Here is a 19,808-nt window from a genome sequence, read left to right on the forward strand (position 1 = left end):
TATAGTATCATATAGTTAAGTTCAACAAAAAGCTTCACACGCAGGGTAGCGCATTGACCCTTTTACTTGTTGTATTCAAATAAGATTATATTACGTGGTTAGTCACTCGTGTTTGACCCATATTGTACGTTTGACACTAATGTTTATCTTTGACTCGGTCACCCAACTATGCACTTAGTTACGTGGATGGTCTCTAGGCATAAAGGCAGTTAAAGAAATCCGCTTTGACCCGTTAACCAAACCGACCCAACCTGATCCGTTTGCCAGGTATAGTTCCCAGCTATCAAGATAAGGATGGTGATTGGATGCTTTCTCAAACAACATTCATAAATCCTAATATTCCTATAATCAATTCAAAATCAAACACCACTGGTTTTAGTTTCTGCGATGTATGCATGGACTTGTAAGTACTATAGTTGACATCTAATCTAATACTACTACAAACCTTGAAAAGAATCATTCAGAACAACGTTCAATTTAAATAGGTATTATAACCTTCTGAACCATCAAAGACCACATATTTCAGAATATGTATATTGGATATACTCCTAGTGGTTTATGTTGCCATCCTTGTTAATAGGAGTAACATGCTCATTGTTATTTGTCATCCATTCACCATAATCAAGTTATATATGTACTATATTTTATCATTCACTGAGCAAAATCTTTTCCATGTATAGTGTATATCCCCTGTAGGTTTACAGATGTTGTAAGTGTATTTATACACTTGATATGAGCAATCACAAATCACGGAATTATCATAAACTTACAAGGGTGTCCCTTTTTCTATTGTGGTGACGAGATACTGCGTTCTAAGTCTTTAGACCGTGACTCGTACAATTCTGGTGACTGGTTCAACAAGTACAAATTTTACTGTATTATCTTTCTATATGAATAAAAATGTTTTAGCTTAATGTCTAAAATGAATATTTTTCAGGCTAGATTATAGCTAAAATTCAAATGATTGGGGTGTTGGCTTTTACCTCCGAAAGGGAAGAATGAAAAGAGGTGGCCAATGCAAGTATTTTAATGTTGCTTACTTCACCTTACTTTAATCTTATTTTGTTGACTTTGTTTGACTGCTTTTTCAAACATCTACCATATAAGGTTCAGTAAAAATGTAAGAGAAATTAAAGTAAATATTGTTTCATAGTGACGCTAATGGGAACAATGGAAGTCTTATTAGTAAATATAAATTTGGATGCTTGTTTGTTTGTTCAGAATAAAACCTAGATTGGCTTCCCCGTTGTTCAAGCCTCAGAAAAGTCACATAATATCTACACTTTAAAATTCTCAAAACTTGTTACGTATTGTTGGAAATTATGGATTAGTAGATAAAGAATCAGTAGTTGGATTGATACTAAAGTCGTGTGAATATTTTCTACTTAAATAAATGTTGTACAAAATAGTAAACACCATCAAATACCCCATAATAATCCACTTATAAATAAATGTTGTACAAAATATAACCAACTAATGATGTAATCTTGATAGTTTTATCAATTTGAAAGTGAAGTGTAATACGTATATCATTAGCTTTTCTAATCTGATAGCATGCAATTACATAACATAGAGAGTAATTGATACAGGTAGATAACGCCCGTAACTGCATACACCAAATCTTTGTTATGTTTTCTTCATTTGGCCAACAAAGAAAACAGTCACTACCATACATCATCATCAATATTAAGACATCAGAGGGCATCAGGCTAAATGAACAAGTAGCCTATCAAAGGTTCTGGTATTCTAAATTTGAGAGACAATTAGATCATAGCATATCCTAGACAGGTATTTCCATACAGAAACAAGACACGACAACAAAACCAAGGCCTTTAGCAGCAGCGTTGTTTACATCTGCACATCCAGCAAAACAAACATTAGTGTTAGTGTTATCCAACAGGTAAAAACATTAGATAGATTGTCAGATTATTATTTTAAGTTACCTCAGATACGAGGCCTTTAGCAGCGTTCTGAAGGAGTTTCGCAGCGTATTCCGCCTTCTCTTTATCATCTCGATTAAGACACTTTCTTACAATGCAACTGCAAGAAGTGGAGCATAGCCTGTTCTGCTGAACACACTCGCAACCTCTTACACACGTGGCGCGAGAAGAGCACTCACAGTGATCTACCTCCTTTTCCTTTCCAAGAATCGTTTGAACCTTCTTCTGCAAGATTTCTATCTCATTTCTTAAAGTTTCAATCACAGCATCTTTTTCTTGCACTGATGCTTCCAATGCTCTTTTTTCCTCTCTCATTGCATTCATTTCTTCAATTGAATCCACCTCCTTCTTAGATAACTCGGCTTGTAAAGTTTCGATTATGTTTTTCAAACTCCCAATTTCATATCTCATGGTCTGCAACCGAAGACCAACCATATTTCCAACCCTGTTTCCAACCCTATTTCCAACGTTGTTTACCTAACAGAATATAGTATGAAAAACAACAAAAGGTTAAATATATATACATATCTAATAAAAATATTTTCTTTTTTTCTTTTAATTAAACTCAAACTTACAATGGGTTTGTTCTTATTCTTGAAAGCCAAACTTGCATACTTGAGCGTGTTGTTCACGGTTGTTTCTCCTTCATGATCTGGACTTACACAAACCACAGAAATGTAAAGGTAATTAGCTTAAGCATGTAGATAATAAAAACACATGTTGTTAATAACAAATTTAAATCAAATAATAATGATAATAATAAATCAATTGTTTAGCTTAAACATCCATCATAAGTAAAGCTGGAAGCAATGTATGTCTGATCAATACAGCTACAGCTGGTTGGTGAGGGTAATTCTGACCAAAACGTGCCTCCTCACATGGGCTTCCTAATTAACAAAATCAGCCAGGGCAACTAAACTCGTCTCACCAGGGTCGATCACATAATCAAGTCAGCCTCACAATGGGGGCAAACTAAAAACTCGTCTCACCAGGGACAATCACACAATCAAATTAGCGGGGCTACAAAACTAACCGAAACCAGGGACTATATAGTCAACAACCAAAATTAGACTCACAAGGGCCTACCAAATAACCAAAATTAGACTCACAAGGGCCTACCAAATATCAAAAGATGAAGGATCAACTAATCATATTTGCCTTGGCAAGAGCATTTCTTGACACACAAAGAAGTTTCAGCATATTCATCAAATCCAAATAGGACCAAATATGGAATTTATTCTGATTGAAGCAAATCAGAATCACACCCTTAACACTGATGCAGATAAAAACAACCCCAAATATACCCTAATAATACATAGCCGAACAGAAACTCATCAAATCAGAAGATTGGGAACAAATCAGAAACCAAAACCAGCCAATAAACACATCCAGAAATAGAAGCAGCCCAATAAACCCCTGTACATATTCGGATTTTAAATTTAAAGTGTCATAATGCACCAATGCTCACTCGGGTTTTGTTCAGAATAACTAGACGAGATTACCAGGAAATAAAAAAAATAAAAAAATAAAAGGCGTCAAATGGTCTTCTTGATCGATTCATAAATAAAGAACTTTATAACCATGCTCTGAGATAGAATGTTAACAAAGACAAACTCAATTGATATCTTATATTTCTCATCTTACAAATTATATCTTCTACTACATATATACAGTATAAGATACAAAGAAGACCATATGAAAGGTCAAGAGACTAACCTAGTACCCTCTAATATATTAAATATATACATTTAATACTCCATTCAATGTATTCTAACACAGTAATAAATTAATGTATGTATGTATGTATTCTAACAAGCTTAAACATTATAAATCATAAATCATAAATAAAGCTTAATAATAACTTACCAATCATAACTGTTTTGCTGTTTCCCCCAACAGATTCCTGAAATACAACACAACACAACACGTTAGTATATTTTATTCAATTATCATAGTCTAAAAGTAAACTCTTAACGCATGAGATTATAAATCACTATAATAATGTTAATAAGTGATAAGTGATTCCACAAACTGCATAATTGAATATAATTATGTAATATAGTGCAACTCAGAACAAGCACAAATCGTTCAGCCTCAAATAATTCCTTGATAATTAAGTGATTCCACAAACTTCTATCGAGTAACTGTCTCAGATTACAGCTAATAATCAATAAGATTTAGTAACTATACCACAACAAACCTAATTCCTTTTCATCACATACTATATACTACAGTAGTATTTATTTTCAACATTAGCATCCAAAACAATACAAGTAAATAGTATTAAAGATTTCTAATTGTTCAAAAAAGCAGACCTCATAACCACATTTGCAAGGCTTCAATTTTTGAGCAGTCAAATCCATCTCTTCACCACACAAAGGACACCTCTTCTCTTCTTCGTTACTCATCAGTATAACACACCTCTGCACAACACACAATTTTAAAAAACAAAATAAAATAGAAAAATCATACTAACACAAAAAACAAAACCTAAACAATTTGCTAACAAACCCTAACTTCGCGAAGAAAATAGATACAGGTGATATAACAAATCATAAACCCTAGCGTCACAGATCAAATATACAAATTGCATTACACGATACTAACACCGTATTAGAGTGTAAATCAAATACGGCATTTATAGATAAAAATACACGTGTATAGTGAGATATTACATATACATACACATATTAATATAACAAAACCCTAACTTCGCGAAGAAAATAGATACAGGTGACACAGCATATTATAAACCCTAGCGCCACATATCAATTATACAAATTGCATTACGCGATACATACACCGTATTAGAGTGTAAATCAAATACGGCATTTATAGAGAAAAATACACGTGAATAGTAACATCTACAGATATTACATATACATACACATATTAATGTTAGATTGTAGTAATTGAAAATGCTGCGAAAAGTATAAATAAAAGGAATTGATTAACTTACAGAGATGTTAATTGAATAAACGAATGAACCGTGAATTAGCAAATTGCAAAACGAAACAGAGAGCGACGGGGGGCACAAGATAATTGGAAAACCACATAATTGAGACTAGCTTTTACGAGGATGGGGCTTTCCTTAATATCATAATCATAATTAATTATATAATTAAACTAGTGAAATAACCCGTGGTAAACGAAATAGTTTAATGATATGTTTTACGGAGTATGTATTAAGTGAACGTAAATGCTAAGGTAATTTAGTTAATGACCCGTGGAATCACAAAGTCCGACTAATTTATGTTTTACGAAGAAGCATCTGATCTTGAACGACCCTTCAGTCAAGAGGAAGTATGGAATGCGATTAAAGGCTGTAGATCATCAAAAGCCCTGGGACCGGACGGATTCAACTTTAAATTTTTCAGGAAGTTCTGGTGGTTGATAAAAGAAGACCTAATGACGGCTCTACAGTGGTTCTGGGAATGCGGGGTAATCACACCGGGTTGTAACGCATCGTTCATTACGCTCATCCCCAAAAATTAAAGACCTTGTCTCGCTTCGTGACTACCGTCCGATCAGTCTTATTGGTAGCTACTACAAAATAATCGCGAAAATTCTCTCGAGCCGTTTACAAGGTACCATCTCAAAACTGATTGGTGTAGAACAAAGCGCGTTTCTTAAAGGAAGGTCAATTCTAGATAGCATTCTAATTGCAAACGAACTCGTGGATGATGTCAAAAAAAAGAAAGGCTAAATGCTTCATATTTAAGGCAGATTTCGAGAAAGCTTTTGATAATGTTCGGTGGAAATACCTCTTCGACATTATGGGTAGGATGGGGTTTGGTATAAAGTGGAGGAAATGGATAGATTCTTGCTTACGATCAGCGTCTATCTCCGTGCTTGTTAATGGGTCCCCAACTAGAGAGTTTAACTTGCAAAAAGGTATTCGTCAGGGGGATCCCCTATCACCATATCTATTCATTATTGCAAGCGAAGGCCTTAATATCCTTGTTAATATTGCTGTCAGGGATGGGTTGGTAAGAGGTGTGGGTATTGGGGATAATAGAATTCGGATTTCTCACCTTCAATTTGCTGATGATACGATATTTTTTGGGGAATGGAATAACCGAAATGTGTCAAATGTTCACAAAACCCTCGCGTGCTTTGAGAAAGTTTCAGGATTAAAAATCAACATGAGTAAAAGTCTGTTATATGGCATTGGGATTCCACAAGCTGATATAGTTTCCATGGCTCTCAAATTCGGGTGTGAGATTGGTAAAATGCCATTTACATACCTAGGTATGCCTATCGGACAGAAATCTCATAAAAAGATGTGTGGGGTTCGGTAATTGATAAATTCAACAAACGATTGTCGGATTGGAAGGCAAGATCGATGTCATTCGGGGGAAGGTTAACTCTTATCAAATCGGTCCTGAGTAGTCTTCCGCTTTATTTCTTCTCGTTGTTTCGTGCTCCCTCCAACGTAGTCAACCTTCTCGAAGGTATGCGCCGTAAGTTCTTTTGGGGTGGGTCGGGTGGGGACTCAAAATTATCATGGGTTAAATGGGATGACATTTTAATTCCTTACGGGGAGGGGGGTTTAAACGTGGGATCTTTAAAAGCAAAAAATTGGGCATTATTGGGGAAATGGTGGTGGCGGTTTCGGAATGAACCCGATTCACTTTGGGTCGACGTAATAAAAAGTATTTATGGGCGGGACGGGGGGCTGGGGCACTCTAATCCTAACTTATCTGCTGTCCGCAGTTCTGTATGGAGTAATATTATCCAAATCGGTATTGAGTTACTCAATATTGGTTTGGATATTAACTCTTTTTTTGAGAAAAATATAGGTGATGGTCGGGACACGCTTTTCTGGAAAGACATCTGGTGAAATGTCCCGTTCTTATTGATTAAAAACGTTCCATATTAATTGATTTCGTTGCGAGGTTTTGACCTCTATATGAGACGTTTTTCAAAGACTGCATTCATTTTAAAACAAACCATAACCTTTATTTCATCAATAAAGGTTTAAAAAGCTTTACGTAGATTATCAAATAATGATAATCTAAAATATCTTGTTTACACACGACCATTACATAATGGTTTACAATACAAATATGTTACAACAAAATAAGTTTCTTGAATGCAGTTTTTACACAATATCATACAAGCATGGACTCCAAATCTCGTCCTTATTTAAGTATGCGACAGCGGAAGCTCTTAATAATCACCTGAGAATAAACATGCTTAAAACGTCAACAAAAATGTTGGTGAGTTATAGGTTTAACCTATATATATCAAATCATAATAATAGACCACAAGATTTCATATTTCAATACACATCCCATACATAGAGATAAAAATCATTCATATGGTGAACACCTGGTAACCGACATTAACAAGATGCATATATAAGAATATCCCCATCATTCCGGGACACCCTTCGGATATGATATAAATTTCGAAGTACTAAAGCATCTGGTACTTTGGATGGGGTTTGTTAGGCCCAATAGATCTATCTTTAGGATTCGCGTCAATTAAGGTGTCTGTTCCCTAATTCTTAGATTACCAGACTTAATAAAAAGGGGCATATTCGATTTCAATAATTCAACCATAGAATGTAGTTTCACGTACTTGTGTCTATTTTGTAAATCATTTATAAAACCTGCATGTATTCTCATCCCAAAAATATTAGATTTTAAAAGTGGGACTATAACTCACTTTCACATATTTTTACTTCGTCGGGAAGTAAGACTTGGCCACTGGTTGATTCACGAACCTATAACAATATATACATGTATATCAAAGTATGTTCAAAATATATTTACAACACTTTTAATATATTTTGATGTTTTAAGTTTATTAAGTCAGCTGTCCTCGTTAGTAACCTACAACTAGTTGTCCACAGTTAGATGTACAGAAATAAATCGATAAATATTATCTTGAATCAATCCACGACCCAGTGTATACGTATCTCAGTATTGATCACAACTCAAACTATATATATTTTGGAATCAACCTCAACCCTGTATAGCTAACTCCAACATTCACATATAGAGTGTCTATGGTTGTTCCGAAATATATATAGATGTGTCGACATGATAGGTCGAAACATTGTATACGTGTCTATGGTATCTCAAGATTACATAATATACAACACAAGTTGATTAAGTTATGGTTGGAATAGATTTGTTACCAATTTTCACGTAGCTAAAATGAGAAAAATTATCCAATCTTGTTTTACCCATAACTTCTTCATTTTAAATCCGTTTTGAGTGAATCAAATTGCTATGGTTTCATATTGAACTCTATTTTATGAATATAAACAGAAAAAGTATAGGTTTATAGTCGGAAAAATAAGTTACAAGTTGTTTTTGTAAAGGTAGTCATTTCAGTCGAAAGAACGACGTCTAGATGACCATTTTAGAAAACATACTTCCACTTTGAGTTTAACCATAATTTTTGGATATAGTTTCATGTTCATAATAAAAATCATTTTCTTAGAATAACAACTTTTAAATCAAAGTTTATCATAGTTTTTAATTAACTAACCCAAAACAGCCCGCGGTGTTACTACGACGGCGTAAATCCGGTTTTACGGTGTTTTTCGTGTTTCCAGGTTTTAAATCATTAAGTTAGCATATCATATAGATATAGAACATGTATTTAGTTAATTTTAAAAGTCAAGTTAGAAGGATTAACTTTTGTTTGCGAACAAGTTTAGAATTAACTAAACTATGTTCTAGTGATTACGAGTTTAAACCTTCGAATAAGATAGCTTTATATGTATGAATCGAATGATGTTATGAACATCATTACTATCTTAAGTTCCTTGGATAAACCTACTAAAAAAGAGAAAAATGGATCTAGCTTCAACGGATCCTTGGATGGCTCGAAGTTCTTGAAGCAGAATCATGACACGAAAACAAGTTCAAGTAAGATCATCACTTGAAATAAGATTGTTATAGTTATAGAAATTGAACCAAAGTTTGAATATGATTATTACCTTGTATTAGAATGATAACCTACTGTAAGAAACAAAGATTTCTTGAGGTTGGATGATCACCTTACAAGATTGGAAGTGAGCTAGCAAACTTGAAAGTATTCTTGATTTTATGTAACTAGAACTTGTAGAATTTATGAAGAACACTTAGAACTTGAAGATAGAACTTGAGAGAGATCAATTAGATGAAGAAAATTGAAGAATGAAAGTGTTTGTAGGTGTTTTTGGTCGTTGGTGTATGGATTAGATATAAAGGATATGTAATTTTGTTTTCATGTAAATAAGTCATGAATGATTACTCATATTTTTGTAATTTTATGAGATATTTCATGCTAGTTGCCAAATGATGGTTCCCACATGTGTTAGGTGACTCACATGGGCTTCTAAGAGCTGATCATTGGAGTGTATATACCAATAGTACATACATCTAAAAGCTGTGTATTGTACGAGTACGAATACGGGTGCATACGAGTAGAATTGTTGATGAAACTGAACGAGGATGTAATTGTAAGAATTTTTGTTAAGTAGAAGTATTTTGATAAGTGTATTGAAGTCTTTCAATAGTGTATAAATACATATTAAAACACTACATGTATATACATTTTAACTGAGTCGTTAAGTCATCGTTAGTCGTTACATGTAAGTGTTGTTTTGAAACCTTTAGGTTAACGATCTTGTTAAATGTTGTTAACCCAATGTTTATAATATCAAATTAGATTTTAAATTATTATATTATCATGATATTATCATGTATGAATATCTCTTAATATGATATATATACATTAAATGTCTTTACAACGATAATCGTTACATATATGTCTCGTTTAAAAATCATTAAGTTAGTAGTCTTGTTTTTACATATGTAGTTCATTGTTAATATACTTAATGATATATTTACTTATCATAGTATCATGTTAACTATATATATATCCATATATATGTCATCATATAGTTTTTACAAGTTTTAACGTTCGTGAATCACCTGTCAACTTGGGTGGTCAATTGTCTATATGAAACATATTTCATTTAATCAAGTCGTAACAAGTTTGATTGCTTAACATGTTGGAAACATTTAATCATGTAAATATCAATCTCAATTAATATATATAAACATGGAAAAGTTCGGGTCACTACATCTGGATTGGTGGCACCTCCTTCAAGGATAGGTTTCCTCGCCTATTCAGACTCGAAACTAATCAGGATGTGTACGTTAGCGAAAGAATTCAAGGAACGGCCGAATCAAGAAGGTATGCATGGAGCTGGTCAAGAGAACCTTCGGGTCGAATTTTAGGGGAGCTGCAACAAATCAGCCTGATGATCAACAATAATGCAACACTTGGTGAAGGGCCTGCTGTTTGGGAATGGACCTTGGATTCCACTGGTTCGTATAATTCCAGGTTAGTGGCTGAAAAAATTGATGAACTTTTGATTTTGAGATCGGGGCATTATCAGGAAACGATGAAGAACAATTATATCCCACAAAAAATAGGTATTTTTGTGTGGAGAACCTTGCGAGGTAGAATCCCTGTTAGAGTATAACTAGATAGACGTGGAATCGATTTAGACTCTATATTATGTCCCATGTGCAATGACTACATCGAAACTGTGGAGCATGCTATCATCTTGTGTAAAGTGGCGAAGGACATATGGAAAGCTATCTATAATTGGTGGGGGTCTAATCCTCCCGATAACGCTAGCTTATCCAATCACTTCTCTGGCTCGGGTAGAGATAACCTTACAGGTGGGAACAAGAAAATCTGGCAAGCGGTTGAATGGGTCACCGGGTAATTTATATGGAAAAATAGGAATCAAAAAATATTTCGGAATGACTCATGGGCAAGCTCGAAGGTTGTAAGTGAAATCCAAGTCAAAACATTTGAGTGGATCACTAATCGCTCGAGGAGAAAATCGTTGGAATGGATACAATGGCTTACGAATCCGATCAACTTGGGATCTCCAAGCACGAACAACCGGGAACCAGGCTGACTTTCGGATGAATACCATGATGTGATACTCTATAATTCTTGTAAATCTGTATATGTATTGTGATGAAGGCCTACATAGGTCTACCATTGTGATGAACATACTTGTACATATTTCCTTTTTTAATATATACTGCTGGCTTTTCAAAAAAAAAAAAAAAAAAGAAACTCGTCACCTGAATATTTCATCAAACACATAAAAGACATATTAAACAATCCACATAACATAATATTGGTTATTATTTTATTTTAAAAGTGTAAATTAAAATATAAATTTAAAATTGCTTTCCTTCTGCTTAGCTTTTATACCTTCTCGTAATCAATTTAAAATAATTAAGTAAAATAATTCAAAATTATTTAATTTTAATAATTAAAATAATTATTAATAAGATTTAATAATAATAATTAATTAATAAGATTTAATTTTAAAATAAAAAATTATTTAGAATAATGACATCACCCACCATACTTAAATTTTTTTATTTTGTTTTTTGATTTTTTTAACAAAAGAAAATAGCCTAATAATGACATAATCATTAAAGAATTACAATAGATACTATAGATATAGATATAGATTATAATTATAATTATTATTTATAATAATAATAATAATAATAATAATAATAATAATAATAATAATAATAATAATAATAATAATAATAATAATAATAATAATAATAATAACCATAACAATCCACATAAGAATTACTAGGATATGTTTTACTATTGCTAGAGGTGTGGGGGCCCAGATTGTCTCTAGGCTTCCCACTAATTTTTTGTAAGTTTTAAAACTTTTAAGTTTTTTAATATTAATAATAATAATAATAATAATAATAATAATAATAATAATAATAATAATAATAATAATAATAATAATAATAATAATAATAATAATTACATATATTTTATAAGGGAGAGATCTAGCGATAAGTGGGTAAAGTAGGACATGATAGGCAATACAGTGATTTTATTAATTAGCTCTATTTTTAACCTGTTATAATTTAGCAGTATAACTACCTTTAGTGGTCTGGTTCTTGACTGTAGGCTATTGATTATTAGAAGATAAAAGAGAGGGAGAGAGTATATTATAATTTTTTAGTACATTTGATTTACATTCATCGATCCTTATTTATACTACTCAAATTCCACTGTACAATTCATTCATGAGATATCAAATAGGATTTGCTTTTTGACTTTATGTACAAATTTGTCGGCCACTTTTTTATGTCTTATAACACTCCCCCTTGGATGACAATTTTATTTTGTTGGAGATTGTAATGACCCGCACTTTTTCGATTATTCTATACTTATAAGATTAATATTTACATAAATTAAACCTTACCAACATGACAAGCAATCCAAATTGTTGAGACTTATGTCTTCGAAAAGAGTTTTGCACAACGTTTGACCGTCTAGTTTGACCGATGATATCACGAACTATATAACATATGATAATTATACGTTTGTGTATATATATGTATATATACATATTTAACATGATCTAAGAATGTTTTAATACCTCATTTTGTATTAATAACAATAAGTTACAAGTATATTTTGAAACTACTAACCTAAGTTTTCAAAACGATAACCATACGTAACGTTATTTGACATAAATACTTATGACCTATAATGTTTATACATATATCGTATAAGTAATGTATTTAATCACTTTTAAGGACTTAAATACATAAAACAATATAAGTATATTCACAAAAGATAGCTATATTTGAATTCTCATTCCATTTTTCACAAGATTTCTATACGTATATCTAGAGTACATATACTCGTATCATACCTAACCTCTATACGTATTTACTATTGGTATATACACATCAAATCACCACCAACCAGCCCTTGTTCAATGCCTTATGTATAAGGTAACTACTTTTGTTATCTAGTATGACAATTTCACATGATTAAAAGATTTTTTCACAAAATTACAAACTTATACACCTTTTACACCACCATTTATACTCCATTCCATTTTCATTTTACTACACATTTCCTTTAACTAAAACACACACACTTTTAAGAGCCTTAACCTCCATAACCATTCAGCTAATATCCATGAAGATCTAGCCATAAAAACATCACTTAATCACCATAAGAAAACTCTTACAAAAACACTTCAAGAATCCTTCCAAGAACACAAGTTTACTTCCAATCTTTCATCCAATTCCATCACCCTTTTGGTTCTAGGTTCTTACTCCTCTTTTATAGCAATCTTGTCCAAGTAACTTGAGGTAGTAACTTTGTTCATAACCTTATTCGATTCATATATATATAGCTATCTTATTTTGTGGTATAAGATTTTAACAACAAGAACATAGTTTGAATATTTTCAAACTTGTTTGCAAACTAAATAGATCCTTCTAACTTAACTTTTAAAATACTTCAAGACCTGTAATATAACTTAAATATATGTTAACTTAACAAGGTATAACTTGGTTTTTCAAAGATTACCTTAAAAACTGTTTTTACGACGTCGGAGTGTAACCGGGGGCTGTTTTGGGTTGGATAATTAAAAACTATTTTGAACTTTGAATTGGAGGCTTATTTTCTGGAAAATTGATATTTACTATGAATATGTTAAGACATAAAAATTTCATGATTTAACTCAAAGTATAAGTATTTTTAGAAAAATAATCATTTAAGGTTGTTTACATGATGGAAAATGATCAACTTCATAAGTTTCACTAAAGTTTGACCTATGACCTGTGATTTCGAATACAAACTAAGGTATTTACAGTTCATATTCTTAAAGAGGGACTCGATCCAAGGAAGTGGCAAGTTGAACCAACGAAAACGGAGTTGTAACGAAGAAACTACGACCAAAACAAAATCGGATATCCAAGACTAGTTTAGCTACGAAAATAATTGGAGAAAATTAAATAAATCACATCTTTTTAAAATAACATGATATTTTATATATATGTACTCATAATTTAATTTTATATGGTTCAGGATCACCCGTAAACAATACGAGAAGATTAATCATAAGATCCCATGATTGTACGCAACACGTCATTTGACAACACCGGTACTTTATGTACGCAACACGTCATTTGACAACACCGGTACCGTGGGTCAAGATTAATCTCGACCAATACATATACGATGGGGGTTTTATTTATTTCGTTGGGGGTTTATTAAACACCTAAAAATGAACCATTAAAATTGAATTACTAACATCGGACTGCTAACTACGGACTAAGGAATTATTAAAAGTATTATAAGTATATATATGTGACGTTTGTTTAAAATGAAAATATATTGATAAATTATATATGGATAGGTTCGTGATATCAATCGGAGACCAAGTCGAAATTACATATCTTCAAGACAAAAGTGAGTATATAGTCCCACTTTTAAACTCTAAGTATTTCGGGATGAGAATACATGTATTTTATGTTTTACGTTATGGACACAAGTAACTGAAAAATATATTCTACGTTGAGTTGTACCACTGGCATACTTTCCTGTAGCTTGGTAACTGTTATTTACAGCGGTATTGTAAACGCGAATCCTGTTGATAGATCTATCGGGCCTGACAACCCCAACCGGACTGGACGACCAGTATTCAACGGTTGCACAGTACTTCGTTTCGTGACTACACTTGGTACGGTGTAGTAAGATTTCATAATAAAGGGAGTATGCGACGTGATTAAATGTTAAGTATGGTTACCAAGTGCTCAACCACTTAGAATATTTTTATTAAAATGTTTATATATGAAATCTTGTGGTCTATATATATATATTGCTGCCGGCATTAAACCTATATCTCACCAACTTTATGTTGACGTTTTAAACATGTCTATTCTCAGGTGATAACTAAAAGCTTCCGCTGCAGTATGTTGAATTTAAGCAAGATCTTGAGTATGCATATTTGTGTATCCGAGGAATTGTAATGTAAAATATGCTAGAAATCGTATTGTTATCATCACATGTAAAGTTTGTAAGTCTAAGATTATCACTAAACGATAATCATCTTTATATTGTCTAAAGCTTGTATTAATATAAGAGTTATGGTTTGTAATGTAAAATAAATGCAGTTGTTCTTTTAAAAATGTCGCATATAGAGGTCAATACCTCGCAATGAAATCATACGTTATCTAACTCGTTCTTATGGTTAAGGACGGGTTATGACATGTGGTATCAGAGCGGTGGTCTTAGCGAACCAGGTTTGCATTAGTGTGTCTAATTGATAAGTCGTTAGGATACATTAGTAAGTCTGGACTTTGACCGGGTCTGATTTAAAAACCATTGCTTATCATTGTTGGTTAAAATTTATATGTAAATATTATGTAGTACTAATGGGTTAGTTGTTATGTGATAGATGTCGGGCTCGAAACTTATTATCACATTCAGCGACTCCGAATCAGAATCTTCAGATGGCGTTTCAGTCATTAACCTATCCGATGACGAAAATAATATATTTGGGGAAGACTCACAAATTCCGGATGAACCAACTATAGGGAACCCGGAAAGTGAACCCGAGGAGGAAAGTGAACCCGAGGAAGAAATACAGGAAATTACGAAAGACAAGTTCGAATTAGGAAAGAAACGAAAGGCTAATGAATTAGAAAATTCAAATCCCGAGTTTAGTGAGGATGATGTGGCACCAACTCCACTAAACACTACCACCCCTATTCCCGCTATACCTATTCGTTCTATCCCGGCATCCAGTTCTTCAGCCCCACCGCCAAAATATAGGCAGACAGCTAGGATAAGCGTTAGGCCATTCCTTGAACCTAAACGTCCTAGAAAATAGACCAAACGATGCGCTGCCGTATTAAACCATGGGATCATATAATGTTTTGTATAATATTATTAGAGTGGTTTGCTTAATGTTCGATGTAAGATAAGCATATGTAAAATAGTGAAGTATGAAATGCAATAATTTTCCATGGTTAAGTATTATTTAGATTGTAGTAATTGGTTCTGTACTAAGCTATTAAGTATGAACATTAACGGGTAGGTACTACCCTAGATATAATTATAAAACGCTAATAAGAAGAAAAGGCTTTTATAATAATACCTAGTTCATATTATTAACAAGCTATAATGTACTATAAATACACACTACATCTATAATATTCCATGTGAATAATTATTTTCTTTCATTAGGAAATGGCGCGATTGAATCGAATGACGGAACAAGAAGTCGAGGAATTCATCAACCAGCGAGTCAATGACAGAATGTTATGGGTCGAAGCTGCAAGAGCTGCTGCAGTTAACCCAAATCCTCATATGGGATGCACCTACAAGACGTTTCAAGCTTGCAAGCCCTCATCATTCAGTGGAACGGAAGGACCGATCGGTTTAACCCGGTGGATAGAAAAGATGGAGACTGTGTTTAAAATCAGTGGTTGTGTTGAAAAGGACATGACCAAGTATGCATCGTGCACTTTACAAGATAGTGCACTCACGTGGTGGAAAAATTTTGTGAAGGCTGTAGGAGGAGATGTAGCTTATGATACTCCATGGGAAGAATTCAAAACAATGTTAATCAACGAATATTGTCCAAGGAACGAGGTTAGGAAGTTGGAAGATGAATTACGAAGTCTGAAGGTTATTGGTACTGAAATCACCAACTACAATCAGCGATTCATGGAATTAGTTTTGCTATGTCCTGAATTGGTCCCAACCGAAGAACGGAAGATTGAAATGTACAAAGATGGTTTGCCCAAAAAGGTCAAGGCAAATGTTACAGCATCGAAACCTAAGACAATTCATGAAGCTATAACCATGGCAAACGAGCTAATGGATCAGGTCATCATGGATAAGAAAGTATCCAATACTGATGTGAAGGTATCAGGTAACAAAAGAAAGTGGAATGGAAATTATGATCGAGGTAACCAACAACAATCTTTTAAGAAACAAGAAACCACGAAAGGTGCGGGTAGTGGTTCAGGTTTTGGTTACAAAGGACAAAGTCCTTTATGCAACCGATGCCACAAACATCATTTTGGTTACTGTAGTGTGGTATGCAACAAGTGTAATCGACAGGGTCATCTTGCTGAAGATTGTAGGGCTCTCGTTACAAATACAAATGGTACTAAGACTCCTGCCACCAATGCAAATAGAACTGCTTTGGCTACCATTACTTGTTATGGGTGTGGAAAACAAGGTCACTATAAGAGCCAGTGTCCGAATCCAGAGAAGAATAATGGATCTGCACGTGGAAGAGCATTTGTTATTAATGCTAGAGAGGCGTGTGAAGACCCAGAGCTTGTTACGGGTACGTTTACCATTAATAACTTATCCGCATCTATTATATTTGATACTGGTACCGATAGAAGTTACGTGAGTATAGGTTTTTACGCTAAATTAAATTGTTCATCATTACCTCTAGATGCTAAGTACATGATTGAGTTAGCTAATGGTAAACTAATTAAAGCCGATAAAATTTGCCGTGATTGTAAAATAAATTTAGTCGGAGAAACATTTAAAATTGACTTAATACCCGTAGAATTAGGAAGTTTTGATGTAATAGTCGGTATGGACTGGATGTCCAAAGTAGGAGCAGAAGTTGTGTGTGCCAAGAAGGCAATTCGCATTCCTTGTAAGGATAAAATGCCGGTGATGATTTATGGAGAGAAGGGTAACTCAAAGCTAAAACTCATTAGCTGTTTGAAAGCCAAGAAGTGTTTAGAAAAGGGATGTTATGCTATTCTAGCACATGTTAATAAAGTCGAAAAGAAAGAAAAAGAGAAGTGCATCAACGACGTGCCTGTGGCAAGAGATTTTCTTGAAGTTTTTCCGGAAGAGTTGCCGGGATTACCTCCATTTAGATCTGTAGAATTTCAAATAGATTTAGTACCAGGAGCTGCACCAGTTGCCCGTGCTCCATATAGACTTGCACCGTCCGAGTTAAAAGAACTTCAGAGTCAGTTAAAAGAATTACTGGATCGTGGATTCATACGACCAAGTACTTCACCGTGGGGAGCTCCAATTTTATTCGTCAAGAAGAAAGACGGATCTTTCCGAATGTGTATAGATTATCGTGAATTAAATAAGTTAACTATCAAGAATCGGTATCCACTACCGAGAATTGACGACTTATTTGATCAACTCCAAGGATCATGTGTGTACTCGAAAATTGACCTAAGATCGGGCTATCATCAATTACGTGTCAAAGAAGAAGATATACCGAAAACTGCTTTTCGGACACGTTACGGTCATTACGAATTTTTGGTCATGCCGTTTGGGTTGACAAATGCGCCAGCTGTATTCATGGACCTCATGAATCGAGTTTGTAGTCCGTATTTAGATAAGTTTGTTATTGTTTTCATTGATGATATTCTTATCTATTCCAAGAGTGAGCAAGAGCATGAGCAGCATTTAAGGTTGATATTAGAGTTGTTGAGAAAAGAACAGCTATATGCTAAATTTTCTAAATGTGCTTTCTGGTTGAAAGAAGTGCAATTTCTTGGCCACGTTGTTAGTAACAAAGGAATTCAGGTTGATCCAGCAAAAATTGAAGCCATTGAAAAATGGGAGACTCCTAAGACACCAATGCAGATACGCCAATTTTTGGGTTTAGCCGGTTATTATAGAAGGTTTATTCAAGATTTTTCCCGAATAGCTAAGCCGTTGACAGCGTTAACGCAAAAAGGGAAGAAATATGAATGGACTTCTGAGCAGGAGAGTGCATTTCAATTACTGAAAAAGAAGTTGACTACAACGCCTATTTTATCGTTACCAGAAGGGAACGATGATTTTGAAATATATTGTGACGCTTCGCGACAAGGTTTTGGTTGCGTTCTTATGCAATGGAAGAAAGTTATTGCATACGCATCCCGACAATTAAAGATTCACGAGCGGAATTATACGATGCATGATCTAGAACTGGGAGCAGTCGTGTTTGCATTGAAGATATGGAGACACTACTTGTATGGGGTTAAATGCACTGTGTTTACTGATCATAAAAGCCTTCAACATATTTTCGATCAAAAACAGCTGAACATGAGGCAACGTAGGTGGGTTGAGTTAATAAATGACTATGATTGTGAAATTCGTTATCATCCCGGGAAAGCGAACGTGGTGGCCGACGCTCTAAGCAGAAAGGAACGAGAACCAATTCGAGTACGAGCGATGAACATAAAAATTCGCATGAATCTCAACTCACAAATCAAAGAAGTTCAACGAGAAGCACTTACTAAAGAAAATATAGGAAATGAAATAATGAAGAAGTATGAGAAGCAACTCGTTATGCGGGAAGATGGAATTCGATATTTTGCAAATCGTATTTGGGTACCAAAGTTGGGTGGATTAAGGAAGTTGATATTGAACGAGGCACATAAGACAAGATACTCGATACATCCCGGAGTTGGAAAGATGTATCAAGATCTTAAGACACATTATTGGTGGCCTAATTTAAGGACAGACGTTGCAACATATGTTGGGGAATGTTTAACTTGTTCCAAGGTCAAAGCAGAACACCAGAAGCCGTCAGGGTTACTTCAACAACCAGAAATCCCAGAATGGAAATGGGATGGTATTACCATGGATTTCATCACGAAGTTACCAAAGACTGCCTGGGGACATGACACCATTTGGGTAATTGTTGATCGTCTTACCAAATCTGCACATTTCTTGCCTATAAAGGAAACAGATAGAATGGAGAAATTATTACGATTATATATAAAGGAAATAGTTTCAAGGCATGGAATACCTATTTCCATTATATCCGATCGTGATAGTAGATTTACATCAAAGTTCTGGCAATCACTACAGGAGGCCCTAGGAACTCGTTTGGATATGAGCACCGCATATCATCCGCAAACCGACGGGCAGAGTGAAAGAACAATTCAGACTCTTGAAGACATGCTCAGGGCATGTGTGATCGATTTTGGAAACGGATGGGATAAATATCTACCATTAGCAGAATTCTCGTATAATAATAGTTATCATGCGAGCATTAAA

The 19,808-nt window shown here is 34.0% G+C and overlaps 2 protein-coding genes across 2 annotated transcripts; one reads left to right on the top strand and one right to left on the bottom strand.

The window, feature by feature from the left end:
* Positions 1-1,605: 1,605 nt before the first annotated feature.
* LOC139899870 (uncharacterized) lies at positions 1,606-5,597 on the bottom strand. The gene is made up of 6 exons (XM_071882698.1): positions 5,532-5,597; positions 4,256-4,363; positions 3,807-3,843; positions 2,516-2,592; positions 1,944-2,417; positions 1,606-1,854 (listed from the first exon to the last, which is right to left on the bottom strand). The coding sequence occupies exons 1-6, from the start codon at positions 5,595-5,597 to the stop codon at positions 1,849-1,851; spliced, it is 768 nt and encodes a 255-aa protein (XP_071738799.1). The 3' UTR covers positions 1,606-1,848.
* Positions 5,598-5,623: 26 nt separating this feature from the next.
* LOC139899871 (uncharacterized) lies at positions 5,624-10,683 on the top strand. The gene is made up of 3 exons (XM_071882699.1): positions 5,624-6,237; positions 10,017-10,384; positions 10,460-10,683. Exons 1-3 carry the CDS (start codon positions 5,624-5,626, stop codon positions 10,681-10,683), a joined length of 1,206 nt encoding a protein of 401 aa, XP_071738800.1.
* The last annotated feature ends 9,125 nt before the right edge of the window (positions 10,684-19,808 follow it).

The sequence above is a fragment of the Rutidosis leptorrhynchoides genome, chromosome 3 (genome assembly GCF_046630445.1).
Source record: "Rutidosis leptorrhynchoides isolate AG116_Rl617_1_P2 chromosome 3, CSIRO_AGI_Rlap_v1, whole genome shotgun sequence".
Classification (NCBI taxonomy): Eukaryota; Viridiplantae; Streptophyta; class Magnoliopsida; order Asterales; family Asteraceae; genus Rutidosis; species Rutidosis leptorrhynchoides.

Bases quoted from the DNA above. Each gene is read 5' to 3' on its own strand.
- LOC139899871 (XM_071882699.1), top strand. From the start codon at position 5,624: ATGTCAAAAAAAAGAAAGGCTAAATGCTTCATATTTAAGGCAGATTTC. The intron at 6,238-10,016 runs GTAATTGATAAA...AACATGGAAAAG, and splicing joins AAAAAGATGTGTGGGGTTCG to TTCGGGTCACTACATCTGGA. The intron at 10,385-10,459 runs GTATTTTTGTGT...GAATCGATTTAG, and splicing joins TTATATCCCACAAAAAATAG to ACTCTATATTATGTCCCATG.
- LOC139899870 (XM_071882698.1), bottom strand. From the start codon at position 5,597: ATGCTATCTAGAATTGACCTTCCTTTAAGAAACGCGCTTTGTTCTACA. The intron at 4,364-5,531 runs GTACCTTGTAAA...TGTGTTGTGCAG, and splicing joins CACCAATCAGTTTTGAGATG to AGGTGTGTTATACTGATGAG. The intron at 3,844-4,255 runs GTCTGCTTTTTT...GTTGTATTTCAG, and splicing joins CTTGCAAATGTGGTTATGAG to GAATCTGTTGGGGGAAACAG.